The sequence below is a fragment of the Hippocampus comes genome, unplaced genomic scaffold (assembly GCF_001891065.2).
Source record: "Hippocampus comes isolate QL1 unplaced genomic scaffold, H_comes_QL1_v1.1 scaffold33, whole genome shotgun sequence".
In the NCBI taxonomy this organism is placed as follows: Eukaryota; Metazoa; Chordata; class Actinopteri; order Syngnathiformes; family Syngnathidae; genus Hippocampus; species Hippocampus comes.
The window spans coordinates 1,071,058-1,093,887 of NW_017804842.1; the positions used below are offsets into that span (position 1 = coordinate 1,071,058).

General features: G+C 48.6%; 1 protein-coding gene across 2 annotated transcripts in view; it reads right to left on the reverse strand.

The window, feature by feature from the left end:
• Positions 1–22,830, reverse strand: part of tmem132e (transmembrane protein 132E) — a 150,847-nt gene that overhangs the window by 38,066 nt on the left and 89,951 nt on the right. The window contains exons 1-2 of one of the 2 annotated variants that reach the window (XM_019873786.1): positions 3,329–3,780; positions 1,351–2,302 (exon numbers count right to left, since the gene is read on the reverse strand). In XM_019873786.1, the coding sequence (XP_019729345.1) occupies positions 1,351–2,302; positions 3,329–3,407 (1,031 nt within the window). In that variant the 5' untranslated portion in view covers positions 3,408–3,780. Of the gene's footprint in view, positions 1–1,350; positions 2,303–3,328; positions 3,781–22,830 lie in introns of those variants that run through there. The other variant, XM_019873791.1, reaches the window with a different exon arrangement.

The window sequence follows — 22,830 nt, forward strand, 5'->3', positions numbered from 1 at the left end:
TTGGCTCCACACGGGCTGCACTAGCGTTCGCCACCATGTTATCACGGCCCCAATGCTGCAAAATGTCAATGAACGCTTTGTTTACGAACGCACATTCCCCTCCATTAACAAACCCCCCCCCCCTCCAAAAAAACGAACAAGCCTTGCTGTTGATTTTCATTAATTTGGGCCTTAAGTTTCCCTCTTTAGTTTTTTTATTGTTAGCATAAATCACCATTAATGCCGAGAGTGTCTGCGGGGAGGAACAATACCGTGTGTGTGTGTGTGTTTTTTTTTTTTTTATTCCCCCTACCGAGGCTTAATGAGTCAGCCATGCTTAATAATTATTCAGCAAATCTGCGACTTTTAACAAGTGTGTGCTGGAGATTATGCTAAAATTACAAGGAAAGCGTTAGCGGGCCGTTTCATCACCTCGCCTTAAGACGTATCTTGCAGCCGGAGAGCAACGCAGCACCCAAGGAACTTTTCCGTGTGTACTCTCAAACTGCAGAACAGGGGAATTTTTTTATTTATTTATTTTGCCACAAAAGTGAGAAAAGTAGAATTGCGCTTCCGATTGTTAGCTAGCAAGAAACATGATGAATTTGATATTTTGATGCTACACATCACAATTAGCAAAAGTTCAGGGGAATTATTTTACATGTCTTTTTTCCTCTAAGAACACACACACACACACACACACACACACACACACACACACACACACACACACCTCTTGCGCTCATTTACACCAAAGTGCTTTGAGCAGCATTTCCGTGAGAGGGCGAGCGGACGCAAACGTGCGTTACGTGCATGTGTTACGGCACCGCTCCAAAGCGATCACCTTAGCGGGCCGCTTGAACCCGGCCCCCCCCCTCCCTCTCGGCATGACTCAGCATTATTAGGAAAGCGGGGCGAAGGGGGGGGGGGGGCGATTACATGCTCATTAGGCTCCTCTGAGCTAAAACAGAGCAACCTCGTGATGGATAATAAACGCGCGGAATGAGCTTACATAGAGCTCGTCGCACTCCGTTATAGGCCGACGTTCATTTGGATGAATTTCAGGACGGTGTGTGTTTGCCCACGATATTGCGGTCCAGCGAAATCGCGGATTTTTATCTCCTGGTCCATCGGCAACTCAACGTGACGGTGCTCAAAGTGATATATTATTGTCATGGGCTTTTATGTGACTATTTACGATTGAAAAGACAAATATGGATGAAACGCAAGCAAAAGTGAACATGCATCCGAAAGCGTGACCGTTTGAAGCAGTCTGGCGGGCTCTGATCAGACGCGAACTTGCCAGCGCGCCCCCCCGCAGGACGCGCGGAAAGATGCGGAAGTAAACCGGAGCGCTGGTGTGCCACTTACTTGAGGCTGAACTGTTCCACGGTGGAGTTGGGCATCAAGTACAAGAAGATCCTGAGGGTCTCCCCGGGTTTGAGGGGCTTCTCGGGCAGCCTGAGGAACATGTTCTTGTCCAGCTGCTTGTCCACCAGCAGTTGCTCGCGGCTGGCCTGATACAGGCTGATGCTCCCGATGCGCAGCAGGGGGTGCTGCGACGGGGCCTCCCCCCGGGCGCCCCGGTGGCCCGCCGCCTCGCCGCACTCGCCCTCCGCGTTGGGCTCGTGCAGCGTGTAGTAGAGCTCCGCCTGCAGGGTCTCGCCCGTCAGCCCGTCCAGGAGCCCGCCGTCGCCCCCCCCGGAGCCCTTCCGGCGACCCAGCGGGGCCACGTTGGCGTTGAACCAGGACGGCGGCAGGTCCAGCTGCGCCAAACACTGCGCCAGGTTGCCTTTCATGCGGCACGACGTCTTCATCTCCCGCACGTCCCGGAAGGCGTGGAGCCGGACGCACGGCAGCTTGTCCTGCGCTTTGAAGTCGTCCCAATCGCGGCCGGCGATGTAGAAGAACACCTGCACGGCGGGATTGTTGGAGAACACCCGCGGCTGGACGATGAAGGCGCGCACCTTCCAGTTGACCGTCAGCTGGCCGGGGATGTCCAGCGGGCTGGCCGGCTGGAGCAACTCCTTGGACAGCGTCTGGTCACGGACAAAAGGTCCCAAGCTAATATTGACCGCCGGCAGCTCCTTTGTCTGGAAAACCACAAAACTCTCCGAGCGTTGCAGCGGGTGGCCGCCGCCGCCGCCGCCGGCCGCGTTCGGTCCCGACGCCTGAGCCGCCTCGCGCAAGAAGAAGGCCAGCTGCACGTTGGACATCTTGAAGCTGGCCGGCAGGTAGATGGCGGGCGGCGGGGGGCGGGCCGTCACCGGCAAGGAACTGAGGAGGGCATCGGAACTGGTGGGCGAGACTTTGCCTGCGAGCGCTGCCAAGAAAGAAAGGACACGAGTTCAATTTCAAGCCGCTCAGCAGGGGTGCGCTTGATAGCCAAATAAATCCGGTTTAAAGTTTAAAAAAAAAAAAAAAAAAAAAAAAGGAAAATAATCTAGATAAAACCACGCTGGCCATTTTTGAACCGTTTTCTTCGATGAACAAAGCGAGTAGGTCACAATGAGGGTCAACAGCAAAGGCAAGCATCCCGTTAGCTTAGAATGCTAAAAGTAAGTCGCCAAACCAGCTCACGCCACTGACGACCGCGACCGACAGTGTCTGCCAAGTCAACCCGCCTCAAATTTGACAAACGCAACCTGCTGCGATGAAAAGTCCTGTATTCCGCGTTTGAATTGGAAAAGGAGATCCCTTTACTTCCATCCTGCGTCCTCCGCCGAGCCAAAACGAGTCCATCTTGACAACTTTCATCAGTATGAGTCAGTGAATTAAATACAGCTCTCGTTAAAGCAAAAACGACAACCGACAGTGAGGATGTCTTCAATGACTAGTTACACTGAGGGTCAAATGGAGCCACTTTCAAGTTTAAAATAACTTTGTAATATTAAAAGTGTGAAAAGAAAAATCTTAAAAAAAAAAACTCATTACGATGGTTATATTTTGATATTTTCTATTATACGTACCGTGTCAATTCACCTGTTTTTGATGACAAAACACTCAGCGGGTCACACTGAGGTGTGGAACCTTTTTTTTTAAATATATATATCTTTTCTTTTTTGCTGGAGCAAAACATCACAGGGTGTTTTCTCATTGAGCCATTCAAATTTTCCCCTGTTAATTTTTTTTGTTTTTTGATTTTGTTGTTCTACTTCTTCCATTCATAACTTTGCTGCTGTGAATTGGGAATTTCTCCATTGCGACACTAATAAAGGTTTTCTTATCTTATCTTAAGTGTTGGTTAGCAACACAGATGCCAAAGAGGCTAAAATGCACCAACACTGACACGAGCTAATAACAACAGCCAAATTAGCATTAGCCACTTAGCATCAGAGTGTCAACATACTCATCAAAAGGATCCAGAGCCGAGCGCAGAAACGCGACTTGCTGTCCCCGTGCTCCAGGGCATGGATGAAAAGTCCCATAGTCCAAGTTTTACTTTGAAAAGCACATCCCCCTCCTTTCCCTACGTCTTCCCCGGAGGCAAAACCGGTCCAACTTGACAACTTTCTTTGTTGTTGAGCACTTCCAACGTAGTCGGCACCCGCTCTTGCGCTTTCTTAGCTCCTGTTGCTAACAAAATCCAGTCGTCGTCTTCTTCGTCTTCGTCAACTCGCAGTTTTCAATTCCCGCTTTAGGCATGCGTGTGTGTGCTCGTGTGGGCTCCCACGCCAATCTGATGAGCCTCGGCTGTAGACGCCGAAGTGTAGCCTTCCCCCCCGACAACCCCCCCCCCCTGCTCTGGTGGGCCGTGCCGCAGACAAAGCGTCGGGACGCCGCCCCATCCCAGCCACACCTCGTCTCTTGTTTGCCGGCCACACACGCGAGCACGCGGGCGCGCGCTTGCGTGCGTGTCTGCGTGAGCCAGGGGGATGTTCCTCCAGCCTCCGGGCAGGAGTAGTAGAAAAAGAAAGGATTAGGTTCCGATTCTTGATGAATTAGCCAGGCTTCTCCTCCTCCAACCCGTGAGAATTCTATAAGAATAGAGGCACGTCGCCCCCCTGAATTGGGGGTGGGCAGCCCCCACGTGCTTGGAATTCCCAAGAAAGAGAAGAAGAATTCCTTGCCAGCGACAAAAGAGGAGGAAGAAACGACATCCTGCTCCATGCAATTGAGCAACGGGGAGAGGAAGACTGACAAGAGATGCGACTTAGCAGACGTGCGCTTTCCTCACAGCTGTCCTCAAACATGCACAGGTCGGCAAGGAACCAACGGGAATGCGACAGATTCCAGTCCCGCGAGAAAAAAAAAAAAAAAAAAAAGACACACTTGCATCAACCCCGAGCTTTTCCAAATGTGCCTTGACGGTGATTGCTTTGGACACAGAGAATGCAAAAAAAGGGACAAAACTGCTTAGAATTAAGAGGCAGGGGGCGCTAAAGTCTCAAGACAGTTCAAGGGCTGACTGACATCAATGGGTTTTTGTTACATGCCGTTCGCCATTCCTTTTATGAACTGTGTCATCTTGCCGATTACGACGCGCGTGTTTTACGACGACACCCGCTCAGCTTATAGCAGACATAAATATGATCTGTTCAAGCCTGAGCTGCCTGGACTTTTACGACTTCCCTGTTTCTCTCCCTCACAAACGACGTGAGGAGCCGAGATTCATTGCCAGATCTTCATCTTCAACTCAAAATCGGTGCTGATCTCAAATCCAAAGTGATGCTGCTATCCACAGCCGTGTTACAGTGCAACAACAGTGCAAAAAAAAAAATAAAAATCAAAACATTTTGCTTTGTTCAATTGAGAGGCACAATTTAAAACAACTAATATGACGACTAATATTACTCGTCAGTTAGTCACGAAACTCTTTTTCGTGCATTCAGGACTGCTGCGCCCTGGTGGCCATGCTATGCATAATATTGTGATGAAGACAAAACAATACAAGAAGTACCACGAATGAAAAAATAGAGCGAAGCAATTCAGACAACAGAGTGGAGGTGCCTGTGTGTGTTTAAAGCCCCAGCCCACCCCACAGTAAAACTGGTCTAAAACCGCCACTGGACTTGAGCAAGGCATTTGAAGGAAAAGTGTCTGTTCACACAAGCGAGCAAAAACCCTCAGAGCCTATTTTAATTCTGCCACCGACTCCGTGTTTGTCTCCCCTCTCTCTCTCTCTCTCTCGCTGGCGTGCGTGCATGCGAAATACTGCGACGAGCCCATTAGGAAGCAGGCTGCGTCAGATGTGTTTGCGCGCGAGTTCGCTGGGCCAGAACAACACACAGTTGGGCTGTTTGCATTGTCACTGATGGGCCACAGTCGCGGAGCGGTTAGATCAACAGGCCGCGGGAGCGCCGGCGCTTTGCAAACAAAGTCATTAGCATCGGCACTACAGGCTCAGCGCAATCCAAATGCACCATCCGAATAGAAGTTCCTGTCCCCGACGTGAAGAACGCATGACTCATAATGAGCTGATGAGAATCAAAGTGGGCTATCTCCACATTTGTTACTTTTCAGGCGAGAGTGCGTTTGGGGGGATTTAAATCCCCGTTTTCAAGGTTTGAAAACTCCCTTTCGTTTCTTGCTAGCACGATGTTAGCTGGCCACATATTCCCATTACTAGCACGCAGTTAGCTAGCCAAATGTTGTCATAACTACTTCCGGGCCTCACCTCGACTGTAGCGCGTACGTAACTTTTCACACATATTCAACGGCCAATTCACCACTCAATTCGACTCACCGCCCATTTATGCGCGGCCCAAGTTATGTCTAACCTTCAGTTAACCGCGGCTCGCTAACGTTCCCTCAACGGTTGGCTTGCTACAAATTTCAACATGTAATCGAACTTGACAAGGAACACCAAGAAACCAACAAGATCTCTCGCCCGCTCTCTTAAAACACCCAAAAGGTTGATTTAGGGAGCGAGCCAACGCCACGCACCACTCAACTGAAACTTTATCTTCGTGTCGCCGCCACGGCGGCCGCGCCCTGGGCGCTAAGTTGGAGTAAATTTACGAGGCGATGCGACATCTTTGGAGACAGCTAGCGTCATTATTCCTGGCTGTAAGGTAGCTGGTAGCTGTCGCCGTTGTGGGAGTAAATCAGGAGCGGGGAAATAAACAAAAAAAAAACCACACTTTCTTGTTTTGTTTGAACTTCCATGTTTTTCTTGGTGAAAATAACAGTCAAGCAGCAGACCATGCACTGTCTTTGGACTAGTGAAGATTGCTCCCAATCTCGATCCATTTATCATGGCGTTCAAGTATGACTATTGAGGAACACATTTATTGATTTATTTTTGCCAAATTGCAGATCTATTTCTTCTTCTTCATAAATTTCCAGTCATGCACTGGCGTGAGGAAAAAGTATGCCGCCCCGACTCCCAAGGCAGCGGATCCTGGTAAGACAAAGCAAGTCAAAGCGCAACGTGACAACCGCACGTGGTGACGGACGCGGTTGGCTGCGCGGGGGAAGACTTCCTCGCCGCAAGCAACCCCCCCCCGAGCGCTGTAAACAAAGCGGCGCGCTGACGCTCGCAAGGTCACCGTCAACCTTTTGATGGAAAAGCCATCCAAAACAAAAAGGCGCTCTTACTCCGCGGATGGGCTTTGCGGCGTAACCCGATTCCCTTTTCCCCTCTTTCACTTGATGTCTCATTAGACCTCGAGCCAGGCGGGATTGAATTCACTTCCTGTTGCGCTCCCGTGACGCCGAGCATCTGTTGTCGTCATTTTGTGGGGGGGGGGGGGGGGGGTCGGGGTTCGCCGTGCGAGGAGGCCCTCGCAGTCATTCCACCAAGTCGTTTGAAAGCCGTTGATAAACATCAGGTTGGCTGCTAACTCATTTTTAATAGCTCGTCCCAAACGTGTTGTCTTGTTAAAGCGCGTGCCTAATAACCGATTAATTGATTGTAAAGAATTGAGAGGAAATTGGTTGCGGATTAATTTGCTCTGGACGCCACTGAGGCTAAATGAGAGCACGGTTTAAAAAAAAAAAAAAAAGATGGCTGAGGCATCGCACCCTCAACTCACGGTGACGCATTCTTAACTCTAAAACGATACCAAAATGAAAGATCAGACTCTCTTCCTGTCCATTTTTTAGTCATCATCAGTAGAACGTGGATTGGTTTCATCCAAGTCATCTGTTTTGGAATCCATAAAAATGCAAAAATAAAAAATAAAAAAGCTTTTAGGGAAAAGATGTAATTCCATGCCCAAAAGTTTCACTTGTGACATTTGCACGCAAGTTACAAGTTGTAGTCGTATTTAGTCGTGTGCGTGCAGCGTGTGAATGTACGTACATTACGTTATCGCTTCTACTTTTAAATTTTAGATCATCCCTGCTATCTTCATTCTCTTTGGTGACACTTTGTAGTCGATTTAACGTGACAAAAATGTTGCTCAATCACCACTTGCATTTTGATGATTTGGTCTCAACTCACTCACAAAAATGAAGGAGGAGGATTGGATTGCTCTGCCTGTCACTTTGTACACTGGCATTGATTGATTGATTGATTGATAACCAACCAAATGTGATCTATCTCGGAAGCAATGGAAATGTTTTATGGATGTGTCATCCTATGAGGAGTCAAGATTTGTTGATATTATTGACCAGAAGTGAATTTGAATTACATTTTTGCTCGATAGCTTTCAGATGTTGTCGATCAGTTTTTCTTTTTTTTGCCTGTAGTTTGTTGTCGAATACATATTCAAAAGCCAAGTTTCAAGAAAACCATTTGTAAAATTGGATATATTTCACGATCGCTGAAAGCGCGTGCGAGAAATGAGCGTCTCCATTCACCGATGGTTAATTTCCCCTGATGGTTGATGGCGAAAATGTATTCAAATGCTGCCGCGTGAGTCTCGAGAGTCTCCAGATCCACTTCGGCTCGGATAAACGCACCTCCGCCGGCGTCTGGCGCGCCAGCAGGCAGGTGCGAAACCGCAGCCCGAGCGCGAGCGTGGATAGGATGTGATGAAGAGGGCAGACATTTGATCTTGAGCAGGAGAAGTGCATAAACATCTCATCAGCGGAAAAGGTCACCGCCGGATGATTGTGGAAATTGGGCCTTCTCTCCAGGCGCTACTAATGTTTCCCCGCCGAGGCTTCCCTTATTGATTCGATTTGTTTCATCCCCTCCTCAAATGACACGTTTCAGCCGCACGCGAGGGTCGGGGGGGGTGATTTGGGGATTTGCATCAAATCATCCCTTCGGTAATGGAGGAAGCCGCTTGTCACGTATGACGGCGGAGAGGCGCGCCGCGGAAGCCGCTTTCGATTCCGAAGCGGGAGGAGAAAAAAAGCAATCGTGGCGGAACCGGGAAGATGCGAGCCCGACGTCGCGTTTGTTTATTTACTCGACCGAGCGGCCTTTGTGGAGGCGCCGCACGTCGGATTCTCCTGGAGCGGCACCTCGGCGCCGCGCTTCCCGCAATGCGTACGTGCGGGATCAACGGAGGGATCGGAATCGCTCAATTCTTTATCAATGTTCTACGATACTCGGCGAGCTACGCCGTCGGAGCGCGGGCCATCGTCCAGATTTGTCATTTTCATGCGTCCATCCAAAGCCATTGAGAGCAGCTTTGCGAGCCGTTATCGTCTTGAAAAGGCTTCGTTGGAGGGTTGTTTTGTTTGATGAGATGTCGTATTCGTTTGAGTTTTTTCATTGGCGTGTAAACATGCTTCGTCACAATTTTAATTCGTTTTTATTTTCTGGAAAATGCTTCATTTACAATTTGTTTTTTTGTTTTATTAGATTTTGTATCAGTTTGCTAGTATGGAGGAGTATTTGTCGAGTGTAAAATAAAAGCAGCAGCGCGTCAGCCACCATTCTGTTTTGACCTTTCTTCACCTCGTATTTCGTTTTCGGGCAGGCTGGTGAGTTTTGATGAGATTTCGTATGAGTCAAATTCCGTAATGACTGTTGGAAAAAAGTCATTTTTTTTTCAACGCCAGTGTTAATTATTTGGGTTGTGGTTCCGCTGCCAAACGTCACAACATGCCACTTTACCTGAGAGCAAATCCTCCCCCGCGAATACGACATACATACATTGCGGAACAATTCCTCCGTCAAATATGTTTTCCCCACTTGGGCCTGCTCGCAAAGTCGCAAATGATGAATGGACGTGGATTTGCAAGTGAAATAAATGAGCGTGCATTCATTAGTGCCCGACTTGACCAAATTAAATTAGGATCTTCCGTCGGCTATCATAACAAGTACAATGCACGGCGGTGTGATTGAGGCTGTTCATTAGGGCAGATGAAGGCTTTTCTTTCTTAGCACATACTCATTACAATGGAACATTTTATACACAGTGCCGCTTTAATCACTCATAATTCGCGAGCTTTATTTAAAATTTAAAAAAAAAAACCCAAACAAAATAAAAGATGTAACCAGTGTGGCACGAATCGAGGGAGAGGCAACTTTTCATCATTCAGCTTTTTATGTTCAGCCATAAAATCATCCATAATTTATATTGACAGTCGCCTTATCTGTTCCGGTGAAGGCTGTTTGTATGGCAACGTTGGGGTGGGGGGGGCTAAGACATAAAATGATGGCCCCCCAATGAAAGGCACCATCCATTATTCAAGCTACTCAGGTAAGAGACATTTCAGAACGGGCAAGAGATGATGGATTCGGGAGCCGGTTTTGAAAGGACACGAAAACATCGGCGGCTTTTCGGTGGAGGCTGCGCTCTGCCACCATCAAGTCCCCCCAAAAAAAAAAAATCAATAAAAAAAAAAAAAAATTGGCGTATTGATAAGGACGTCAATTCAAAGGAGTTGACGTTTGATTGGGCATTTTCATGAGCCCCGAAATGTCCGCTTCAAACTAAAATGGCCGACTTGCCGTTCAACTGCGGTCCTGGGCGCTTGAGATTTTTTGCAGTGTCTCGCGATGATGGATATTGCTGCCCGATTTGGTGTTGACTGGTCCAAATAAAAGATGAAAAGGACCACACAAAAACTAGCTCGGCTTTACGAAAGGCGACGATTGCCTTTGTTCCCCTTTCTTTGCGGCAGAGGCCATGCGATGATACCACAACGTCTCTGACTCGATGGGAAAAGCCCAGCGCGCCCGCAGCCTTATGGATTGCATCGATTGCGACTCCTCCGGGGCTTTTACATCCTTCCATCGATCCACCAGTGACGTTTGCAAATATGAAAAATGTACTCCTGCTGGGCGAGCTTGTCAGATTGCAGATCGAGTTTCCCCCCCCCCCGCCAAAGACAGACGGCAACCGGTGCTCAGGAAGCTGCAGTGCTCTTAGTTGTTTTTTTTTTTTTTTTTTTTGCAGAGGATAAAGAATATATGAGTTTACTGTTTTTATTCATTTATATATTTATATGGGTTGTTTTTAGTCTGTGTTTGTATTCGTTCTGTGACGGCATCTTGAATGTTTTTACTCAAATTTATTGGCATAAATTTGAGTCTGAATCTGACACGCCGCTGGGCATCGTTATCGCCCAGCTACATTTTGGCTGCATTTTTATGCTCCAATATCGGCAACATCGACGCTCGCTTTGCGAATGACATTTTTGAAAGGCGTGTTAAGGGGTTGAGGTTTCGGAAGGCCCGCTGATGTGGTTGTTTGCGATACCCGATGAGTCATTCTCTTTGCTCTATATTTAGTTTGACAGAAAACTTCCAACGGGGGAAGCAATAACAACCTGAAGCGCTTTGTTTCTTTTCGGAATTATTGTTCACTGCGTGGTGCTTGTCACTCACATTTTTGCTTTGCAACTCGCCCTGAAAACAAACAAACGGGGTGTACAAATAAATAAACATTCTGGTCACGTGCAAGTCAAGGTTGAGAAAAAAAAAAAAAGACTGTAAAAAGGAAGAAAAATCAGAAGTGGTGTTTCCTCACATAAGTGACAAAAGAAGAAAAGTAAGACATAACTTTGAGTCAATTATGTACGATAGGTTTTGATAACTTGGCAGAATAAATAAGAATGTTTCCTGCGTCCAAATCAGTTTCCTGCTTTTATTATCTTGCTCATATCGAGATGAGGTCAAATCTTAATCATCATTTTGGGAGGAACTCATCCTCTGTCATATGCTGAAGAAAACCAAACCAAAAACAACAACAACAAAAAAAAAAACTGCTGCGACGCCATCTTGGCGACGAGGCCCCAGGAGGGAACCAGCTGATTTCGTCAGGCCATCGCCTTGACGAAGATTGGGGGGGCTTACCCGCCATCTTGTGGCATCGACAGGCAATTACAAACACTGAGGTGGGCGTCAAATTCCTTAGAGCTTTCCGTACCGAACACTAAGATCCGAGAAAGAAACTTTGTCACTGCCAAATCCAGCACGGCACTCAAACAAACAAACAAAATGCTCATCTGGCGACGTGAGCAGGCGACTTGCATTCAACTGACTCCATCTTTTACGCTATTTTGGCCACCAAACTGCTGGTGACCAGGACAAAAAAAAAAAAAAAAAAAAAAAAAAAAAGCCGACGCCCGTCCTGGCATTTTGCTCAACGGCGAACCAAAAATGGCAAAGGTCTGTTTCGCGGCCGCTTTTCTGGCTCCGCGGCGTAATCACGGCGAGTCGAATTAATGTTGCATGAAGCTGATTTGTAGGTTAGAAGAGACGCACGACTCTAATTGAGGCCCAACGGGGAAGAACACGTCTTTGGCTGAGGATGCAACAATAGACACTTTTTTTCTTTTTTTGATTAACGAACTGCAGGCGTTAATTATGTACGGTCAAGAAAAAATAAAAACACAACTTGGAGGCGTATCCATTTCGACGACAGGGCCCCATTTGAGCCCCGCCGGCGTGCGCTCTTGACAACTCTTAACAGGAGCATGTGCAGCGCTGAACTAGATTTGAGTTATATCGTTCATAAATGGCTGTCAATGCATATTCATAAGTGCAAAATGTTCCCGTCTTCCTGTGACCGTGACCAAGTTCAGAGTTAATTAAAGCCGCAAGCGCTGATGAATGGGCCCTCGCAAAAAAAAAAAAAAAAAAGTCCCCAAAAACTTCAACTTGTACGAGTCCTGGAAAGCGTCCCAACGTGGTTCCTGTCAAATTCCGGGCACGGCGCATCCGCGATGGCTCTTTTGGTGGGACACAATTGTGCTCAACACTTCTGTGTGTCCAGGGAGTCATTCCTCGACATCTGCGATCGTCATGAACCCCCCCATGTAGTTGCTGCCAGAGTCTGGCCCGACAATCCATTGGGGCCAGTTTCAAGCACCAGAGCAAGAGCCAATTTCAGTGATGGGAAAAGAAAGAACTGGCGCTAACCTGGGCCAGAACTAGCACAAGTCTGGCGGAGAAGGGCCATGACAGTGAGTGTTGGTGGGCTTTCACAACCCCCCCCCCCCAAAAAAAAACGGAATAAACTTGATTAGAGGAACAGTAAAGCTCGTTGCGCTCTTTTGCGATGTGCATCTTTCATTTCCAAGCTTGGTCGCCGGGTGGCCTAATTGGTCAACAGCCCAGTGTTGGTAATTCTGCGGATGTGTTCCTTTTAGTTTTAACGTTTAATTACAAATACAAATGCTTGATTATTATTGTAATTTATGGGCGATCAGCTTTTTTTTTTTTTTTTTTTTACCCCCCAAAGGCGAAATGGAAATGAGACCTCCTCGTGGCTCCCAGCAATATTACGGCTCAAATTTAAAAAGGGTGTTCACATCGATGAGCGATCCACCTTCCCGATCAGCTCTGTTAGAACGGCCGGTGAAGCAGCATACGGCTCATTGCCCTCGGTTATTTTTGAATGCTGTAAATATTGTAATGTTTGGTGTGCAAACAAGCGTATGTTTGGGATCACAATCTTTCTGTTCCAAGAAAACAACCGTGCTTGTAATCACCATGTTGAGAGGGTTTTTTTTTTTTTTTTTTTTTCCCCGAGTGACGAAAACAAATGTTCATCTCGCGTCGCAAACGCTTGTTCCAAGTGTCTCTTTCGGGTAACAGTGACATGTTTGCGAACGCCAGCTTTCATCCAAGTGCCCTGGCAAAGGAAGTGCCTATAACGGTTTGTGATCACGCTTATTTCAAGTGCCGGCTCCAAATAGCGGGACGCGTTTTTGTATGTTTGTGAGCGCCATCGTGCGCATGGGCACCCGCTACAAGTACAAAGTAAACGATTGGACATTTGATATGAGGGCCAAAGTAAGTCGAAACAATGCAATTGTTTTGCTTGACAGTCAGTTAAAAAAAAAAAAATGCATTCGTGAACACAGTCTTGAATACAAGCATGTCATGTTTCGTTGATGAGTCTGTCCGAAGCATTTTCGGCACGAGTGGAAGAGATGCCAGCCCGTCAGTCACAACACCTCGCCGCTGCATTCCCCACATTTGCACCGCCAAAGCTTCCTCAACAGGAATAAACTCGAAAGACAACTTTGGCTTGGTTATTCGCCCCCCCCGTCGCGTTTTCGAAACCAGAAGGGTGGACTTTCTTTTGTGGGCCGTGTTTGTCTATTCTCCAGCTGCTCCTCACAGTGGCAGCTTTCTCCGCTGAGAGAAGTCGAGCTTTGTCTCAACATCTCCTTTCGTTTCGTTGCCACACGCATACACACACGCGCGGTTTGTGCTGGTTTTGTTCTCATGGTGATAGGTTACACAACCCGCTACCGAATCACCATAACAACGAGTGACGGGGGGGGAGGCCTGGGAAAGGAGGGGGGTGGGGGGGCTCCCCTTCACTTTAGGAGGATCTTGAGACAATGCACCAGCAGCAGATTATGGAAATGTTGCGGTTGGAGGGGAATGGAATCAACAAGAGGGTTTCATGAATTTCCGGAGGGGGGGGGGGGGATTAGAAGAAAAGAAAAAAAAAAGTGGAAGCGTTTCCACGGGAACCTCATAAATCTTTTTGCGCGAGTGATTTCCATGAAAGACGAGCGCCGTAAAACATCAGGCGACATCGTTTTAAAAGTCGGCAAATGCCTCGACTGCTATTAAAAGAGCGATTCAGTCCGCAGAATTTGTGAGTTAACACGTCGTTGTGAAGTCCATGTCAGGACCCAAGTGCCAATTTCCTCTTTTTTTTTGCAGCCCGAGGCTAACATTACGAGACTAGCGTCAGGCCTGATCGCTACCCGTGACGCTTGATAAAGCTAGAAGGTTGCCTGACTAACTTATTTACTGTGCTGTAACTAGTTAGCTAACAAGCAAAGAAACTAACTAGCTAGCTAGCAATCATACTAAGTAGTTAGCTAGCAAAGTAACAGAATAGCTAGCTCACTAGCAAACTAACTAGCTATCAATCATACTAAATAGTTAGCGAGCAAACCAACAATAGCTAGCTCGCTAGCAAACTAACGAGAAGAATCTATTCGCTCGATCTCCACAAGTGAAGTCATTTTGTACTGACAAGGGTCGCAAGTGAGTTCCATTTCTTCTTCTACAGTGACATCACCCAAAAAATAAAACCAAAGAAAAAAACGAAACAAATTTGTGTGGTGAAAAAGTCTTGGTTAGCGTAACTTTCTTGCAACAAGACGACTGTGATGTTATGGTGTGTTTTGCGATCACACAAAGGCAGAGCGCCGCTTTTTTTTTTTTGTTTGTTTTTAGGTGGGTTGATGCACTGTGAAATCAGAACACGCGCGCAACAGAGTACAGCGTCTCCCGCGTACACACACACAATGTGCTGATGCAGTCACGTGACCTCCGGTGCACTTTGTCGTCCCCGCGGAGCTTCCATTGTTACTTGTAATGGTCCGTATGAAAGGAAACAATCCGAAGTCAATGATCTCGCTTTGAAAGGAAAAACAAGGCCCTGATTAAATATTCACAGACGAAAAAATGCCGAGGCTGATGTTTTATTGATTGAAAGAACAATAGTCTGTGATAGCTGTTCTTTAAAAGGCTTGAAAGGGGAACTTTTGGCACGGCCGACGAGCGTACGGAACACGGAGAGAGGGGAGACGCGGTTACCACGCGGGCCGCCGGGAGGCTGAGAGGGGGTGGGGGGATGTCGAGGTTAATGGAATGACCGGGAGAGGCGCTATCGCGGCATGGAAGCGCGCGGGAGGGGTTGTAAGAGGTTGAACGCCGGCTTGTCTGGGGTGATACGACGGCTCGAGGTTTGAAAAATGAAGGGCGGGTTACGGAGGCGGCTGGCTTGTTTCTTTGTCGTGGAACCTCCACAACGTGGGATGCAACGTGGGGGGGGGGGGGGATAAGCGAGACCGACCTCTAACTCGCTCGACCAATTTTGCAGGGTCACAATTCACAGGACTGCAACTGGATTCTTTGGACAATCTTTCCGACAATGCAAATTATTTCCCCACCAAGCTCTTGTTAGAAACCCTTCAAAATGGAGGCGGAAAGATTTGGGCTCCAGCTGCTCTCCTGAGTGCCGCGGTTTGGGTGGCAAAGAAGAGCTACGCGGAGCTAAAACGACCTCCGGGATCATCCGCTCCGCTTTCCGCGGGTTCTTCCGAGCAGTCGCGTGACTTTCAGCTTTCAGTTTGAAACTGTGGAAAATCTTGAGGTCTGACTAACGAATTCACTGAATGACAAACAAACAGACTGACTTCCAGACAAATTACTGATTTAATTATCAAACGACTTCATCCATCCATCCAATGAAGTGACCGGCGAACTAAAACGGACTAACTGACGGAGGGGCCGGCCGACGAACTCCGGGAAATGATGAAACAACGGCAAACTTTGAGAGAGCGACTGACGAAGTCGCTACAACTGACAAACTAAACGAGCCAACATCCAGTCAATAAGTTCCAGATGCCAACTCGCTGCCGCGCTTTGAGCTCATTTTCCCCGACACCGACAAACAAAAAACTCCCTTTGAGTTTGGCTCCCGCTGAGACGCAAACGTCGGCATCTCGGCGGCGAAAACTTCAACGAGTCAGACAAGTGCGCGTCAAAAGAATGGAGCTTAACTTCGACGCGATGCAAGTGTCGCGCTAAATAAACAGCGCGCGTTTGGGGAGGAGTGATGAGGGCGAGGGATACGAAGAGGGGGATTACTCAACCACAACAAGCCGCTCTCTGTCAACCTTTCAAAAAAATAAAAATAAAATCAATAACAACAACAAAATGTCGGGAAACAGGAGATTAGCCGCTATGACGTGACTTGTCCGCCGTCATCTAACGAAGCGAGAGGCGCGTCGAGCGTCCAGACGCCGCGGAAACACTACAAAGACGCATTCCGGCGTCGCTTCTTTGAAGGCTTTTACATACGTCCCGCTAATATAGCCGTCTTTCCGCCATTTAAATACGGGAGCTAGCAGGGGGGGCAGGTCATTATCGTATCAGTCGGAAGCTTCTTATTAGTGATGTCAAGAAGAAGAAATCCAATTCATTCTTTTGCTGTCTGTCAAGCAGATACAAAAATACCTCATTTAAAAAAAAAAAAGCTGCCCACACTGCAGGGTTAGATCAACCAAACAACAAACTGACTGACGGATCAGGCCATTAATAGTCTAATTGACAGATGCACTGGTTGGTTATCTGACTGACCAGCTAACCTTTAAAGAAATTAACCGAGCGTCAAAGTGGCCGACCGACTTGCAAAGTGATCGACCTCGTCACAAACCGCCCAACTAACGAATGCGAGTTAGCTTATAGGCAGGCTAGCTCGCTAACAAACCGCACAAGTGAAATATCTAACTGACAGGCCTGTGGTGGGGATGACAAACCAACGAAACAACAGACGGGTGGACGGACAGATCGACGAACTGACTGACTGACAGATGGACTGGTTGGCTAGCGAAGTCCAAGTGAAAAACCGTAGCATAGCCATCACACATGTACGGCAACCAAGGTAACAGGAGCCGCGTTAGCAAAAACGCACCCCGGCGTTAGCTCGGCGAACTTAATCGACTTGGTCACGCAAAGATTAACTTCTGCCGCCTCAGTTGCGGGCCATGGCGGAAAGAAAGAAAGAAAAGCCAACGGGAAGAGGCGGATAGAAGATGCGCGAGGCCTCCGGTGAACTTTAATCTATGGCGGGATAATGCAAAGTAATCGCACTAAAAAGGATGAATGGTGGAAAAGTAGGGAGCTCCGTTTGCTCTGCCCGGAGGGGGAAAAAAAAAGGCATTTTCACAGATCGGGTGGATGCAAAGTCCGCATGGGAACTTTCCGCCTTCAGAGATGCTAGCGGAGCCCTAACAGAGGCCTTTTTTTTTTTTTTTTGAACTGCCTTCGACATGGAACTAGTCCATATGTGAAGGTAGAATGACTGGCGGAACAGAGGCGGGATGCCACTTTCTTTTTGACTCGTAGCTTTTCAAGTGGAGCGATCATCAGAATCGGGTGCCTTCAGAGGTGGTTTGAGAGCCACATCGGAGCCCGCACGTCGTCTCCGTGCCTGCGAAACTGGCACCTGAACGCACCGCTGCCGTCGCAGCCCACAACAATTAAATCCCGTCGCACGCCGACTTGTGAAAAGCCAGAGTCCATTTGCCGGCGCCTCTTCGGGGTTTGTCCCCCGCATTTGATCGCCGCGCGGTCCCGAGGAAGGGCCGTACAATAAAGCTGTCGGGCAAGTGAAAGAAGCGCCGACGGCACTCGGACAGCGGGAGGCGCTGCGTTCTCCGTGAGAGCCCACTGAAGTTCAGTCAGCCCCCCCCCCCCCCCCCCCTTTTTTTTTTTTTTTTGCTGGAGTAGATCTCATTGATGAGCTCCCAGGAGTCAGAATTGAGAAGGCAAACTGGGATGGGTGCATTAATAATTCATACAAACTGCATCACATGGGTACACAAGTGGAGACAGTTGTTGGCGCATCGGCACATTTGCGAGAACACGAACTCCTAATCCTGATCCCGAACCTCGGCAGACGCCCGCACGTCACCTGAACCACCAACAGCAACCTTAATGCAAGTAACCCAAAGCAGGATCCTTCGAACCCGACCCTGCTCATGAAGCTCTCAGCCCACAATTGACCCTCCAGCCAACCCGACCAACCTCAACCCTACAAACACCGAGCCGACAAATTGCATCTTGACCAAATGTACGCTCAACGTAAAAGCGTTACCGCTTGGGGTTAAGAGGGAATATTCCGGGGTGAGCGATCCACTTTATTCAGAGCCAGGACTTCGATCTGAGCATGCGCCGATACCAAGCACCGATACTGGGTATCAAAACATTCCTTTCAAATCAATCTTGTTTCAAAACACAAACTCCCCACTGAACATTTAGACAAAAGAAATTGTTTGATTCAATTTGGCTCCTGGATGACACGCGGAAGTGCGACTTGGGCTGCGCATATTTTGGTCTCGAGGGAGAAGTGTAGCGCGCGCCTACGGAAAGACGCAAAGAAGACCGACGCGGCAAAGTTGCAGTCGCACGTCGTTTTTTTCAAAGAGTACAAAGAATATGCGGTGTGCAGGTGTGAATTTGCATGTCATCTTTACGTTTACGTTTCAATGTTGGTTCTCTAAAGGCTTGCGCACGATATCAAAGCTCGTTTTGTCCGCCCGTCTTTGTTGCTCGCGCAGTGGGCCAAAGAGCTCCTGGCAGACGGCGCGATGCGCTTTGTCGGATATGCCCGTGAATATTGTTCTCCAACCAATTCCGAGGGCACCGCATCGAATTTTAGGATCGGCAAAATAAGGGCGGGGTTTAGCAGAGTCGACTGAAATGCGCAGACGTTCCGACAAGTGTCTTCATGTCTGTTGCCAGTCGACGAAAGAGGGGCTGACAACACGCCTCTTCCTCATCAGGCGCCCCGGCGTGGCGGCTGACAAGCACTCAAAGCGACGGGAAAGGCCGCGGGCGGTCGGGAAAGGGGGGCGAGGGAGAGATTTGCATCTGCCCATCGCTCTTACGTGGCACGCGGCGATTGTGTCGCGGCGACCGTCTGTTGCGCTCATCAACGGCGATAACGTCGAGCGAGGGCCGCGGCGTCCGTTTCCCTGACGATGCCGTCACTCGAGATGTTGGATCCTCGTCACTGCGAGCGAGTTCCTGATTGCTTGCGCGCGGCGGGGTTCTGGATCATAAATACGAAACGCTTTCATCAAGCAAAGCCGATCTTATAACGAAGGCTCGCTATCGTCATGCTAACCGATCATACGAACCGCCATGTCGGGCAGGCGATCAGAAATTCGCACTGAGGTTACGGTGGTCATCAGCCGGCAAACGAATGCTCGATTAACTCATCCGGAGCAGGAACGCGCAAAATTGTGTCGCTCCAAAGATGACGTGAAACGACCCTGCGGGGGAGTCGCACAAAATCTTGCCCATTTCAAGCACGGTCATGCATGAGTTGCGAAAGCGTAACAAGCAAATTTGGGAGGCGCATCTCTCGCGAGAAGAACCGCGCAGACGCCAGAAAAAGCCAGCGCTCACCGGCGCCTCCTTTTGGACACAGGCCCCCCTCTTCAAACGAGTCCTCCATCTGGGCGCCGAGAGCCCCGCCCGTCTTTGCTGGCGGCTTTCATCGTTTTTTTTTTTGCCTTTGGGCGCCCGCTCCGACAGCGTCAATCAAAAGTGAGCGCCCGATGCGATTTTGTCAGGCGGCATCAAAAGATCGATCAGCGGCTCGGGTCGCCGACTGCAAAGTTGCAAGAGAGAGGATCTCGCGAGTCATCTGGTCGTGAGTTGAAAATAAAATCGGATCATCCGCTTGCGGCCGAGAATATGACGGCTTCCGAGGAGGATTCCGCGGCGAGTGTTTACGTAGCGCCACGCTTTTCGGATGGCAACGTTGTGCCGCGCGGCGTACGATAAATGGATGACGCAAGCCAATCTCAAGGCGATTCGCGCCGCAATCGGTTCGGGTTAGCCGCGCCGTTTTCCCGAACCAGATAAGAGGGAGGGGGGAATTCCTATTCCAAAGTACGACCGCACGAACTGGTTCTGCGCGTTGAGCGGCGCAACCGTCGCAGGACGCCGCGCCATCCGCCGAGCACAACAAATGACGGACAGATGCAAATTTCCTTCGCACCCACCGCGGCGCTGTGGGCCCTTTGACGGCCGCCACACTGCTGAGCAGGAGGCGTGTCGTGCCTCTCCGATCCAGCAAATTACGATACGTGATCAGTTGCCACCTTTAATGAGGCGGCATCAGTCGGAAATGTCGGACAGGCTGCTCGGAACTCATCTGTATGCGCGCCGCCACCGCCGCCGCCGCGTTTTAAACGGCGGAACTGGACATGACGAAGGTGCTCTTATTAATGTCAACATGAATCAGGAAGCGTTTGAATTTAAAGGCCTTTAAACGCCGACATTTTGTCATTTTAATCAGCCGTCTTTGGCGCAGACGCCCGGGACGAGAAAAACACGCCACGCTTCCCAATCGACTGGCTCTTTTTTTTGTTTTTTTTCATTTTCAAAGAAGGGTCGAAACGCACGTCGCGCAGCCTTGCGTCGAAACGGGACCGAGGAGGTGGGCGGCGGCCGCTGCGCCACTTTTGTACCATCCGATACCTCGAGAACACGAGAACGCCGCGAGGATTGAGGAGGCGTCTGGTCCAGAGGGACGCTTGGGAGGAACTCTTTCTGGGTGAGCGCTTTGCTTTTTCTTTGGCTTGTTGCAGCACCAAGTAGCATTTTATGGAAGGCTCAACTCTGGGCTCGTTGAGCTTTTTATTTGGCTTATTTACAACTTTTGGCGGCCCGTGCCTTGGCTCAAAATTTGGCCATTTGAGCTTCACGCGCAAAATGATTTGGTGGCCTTTTTTTTTTGGCTTTCTGAAACGTTTATCACTGGAGAAAAAAAAAACATTGGAATTTGAAATCAGGGTTAACTGTTTGCTTTTTCTTTGGCTTTTGAATGGCAAAGTCATTTTCACAAAATTTGGGGGCTCACTTTGATTTTTCGCTGGCTTTTGGAGGTTTTTTTTGTGGGGTGGACACAAAATTTTGGATTGCGCATTCACAGGCCTCCTCGGAGACTCGTTTTCATCGAGAGGAAGATCTCCACACTTGAAACGATGTCATTTCAATCAAGCGGCACGGCGGTAAACAACAATTACAGTCAAGTGGATGTCTGGTAACGATAATTGAAGGGAAAAAAAAAAAAAGAAAAAAACACGGTATGAACAAGTCCCTCAGACCAAACGGAGGCACGACCGTGTTTGCTTTTCACACTTAAAAGGATTTTGGATATTCACACTTCGCATCGGAACCTCCTGCCGGCGTTCAATTTGGGATTCGGCCAAGCGAGCGAGCGAACGAGAGAGAGAGAGAGAGAGCGCGAGCTTCACGACTTTGGAAAAAGGCTCGGTACCGAGGCAGAGGTTACGCGCTGTAACGTTGTCTGCTGCTTGTTTTGATTCAGCCCATCTTCAAATCCTGCGGAAAAAAAACAAGTTGGAAATGATTCGCGGGAAGTCTCCGATGGAATGCTTTTCATCGGAGCGAGGAAAAACAAACTTACAAAGTCCGACGGCGAAAAGATGAACTCTCAGATTTTTCGGTGTTTGTTTTTTTGGCTTTTGCGACATTTTATTGGCAGAAAAGTTCCGACTCGATCTGCCCTGATGCGGAAGGATCAACTCTGGGGCGGGTGGTTTTGCTTTTTTGAGCACAAAATGTTTTTTGGTGGGTTCATTTACATTTTTCTTTTGGGGGAGATGGCTTTGGGGGGATTTCCCCACCATTCTTTGGGGGACTTTGATGACCACCCAATTCTTTTTTTTTATTTTTTTATTTTTTATCCTAGTTAAGGATTAAGTCTTGAGCGTGCGTTGGTGTGAAATGGAAAACAACCTGCAGATTAGCTAGCCATGCGGGAACGCGTTGTGTGCCGCAATGCTGGAAATGGGTCATTCCAAGAGTCACCGCAACTGCTCTTTTGTCAGCAAAAAAAAAAAAAAAGACACAAAAACACCTCCAGCGTTCCGCACCCCCGAAACCTCGCGTATAAATAGAAGTGATGAGGCGGAGCTTTGCGAGAGTCCCGTCACTTCTTCTTCTTGTCGCGCTTTCAGAGTTGAGGCTACGATTATCGCTGTCAAATCCAATAATTTGCCCTGGGATGAAAATGTTCACATTTCGGAGTGAACCTCCGTTTCCGTAACGTGTGGAATCGTCCACTTTGACACCCATGACCAAATTTTGTGGTGAGAGGCTCTTTGGGAAAAAAAAAAGCAGCATGTAATTTATCAGCCTCCCCCATGCCCCCCCCAAAAAAAAAAAATCGAAATCGAAATTTCACTCGAGAAGCGGCAACGATCGCGAGGTAAATGATGTCATCGTCCCTCGGGGTGGGACCGGAACATCTCCGTGACCAACCAAAGCGAAGCAACAAAACCCAAAAGTGAATCGGGACATCCCGACGTTGTCGCTAACTGACGCAGTTCGCGACTCGTTAAGCTGTCAGATTTGAGTCAAATCGGCAAACAAAAGGGATTTGCTCGCTCCCCGCGTCAATAAAACACAAGCGACTAATGTGCGGATGCCTGCTTTGTTGTCAGGCCGCGGGGGGGGGGCGTCGGCGGCCTGACAGTGACTGACACAACTGAGAGCGGCGTCGCTTTAAAAGCAGACCAACAAACAAACAATCGGCAAAACTCAAGCAGGGATTTTGTTGATTGACGGGGTTGAAGTTCCAAGATGGCTTATTGTTTTTTTTTGTTTTTTTTTAACAACACTTCCTTGGGCTGTCATGCGCAAAAAAAATGTGTGAAGATCCTCGGGAACAACGCTGTGGAGTGGCCACCTTTGGGTCAAAAGCGACCATGACAGAGAACGGCATCAAACCAAACCTGACTCGCTACCAAAAACAGGCACGCAACATGATGGAGCAGCCGGAGCATAATTTTTTTTTTTTTAAATAACAAAAATGTTGTTTTTCACACGACAGCAACAATATGTAACCATGTACAAGGGTGAGACCTCCCACCACCCCCAGCCCGCATCAGCTCCTCCCCCTCCTCCTCACTGTCAGGATGCATGTCAGGCAGAAAGGAGGCCCGCGCGTCCCTCGGCGCTCAGGACGGCTGACAGCCACG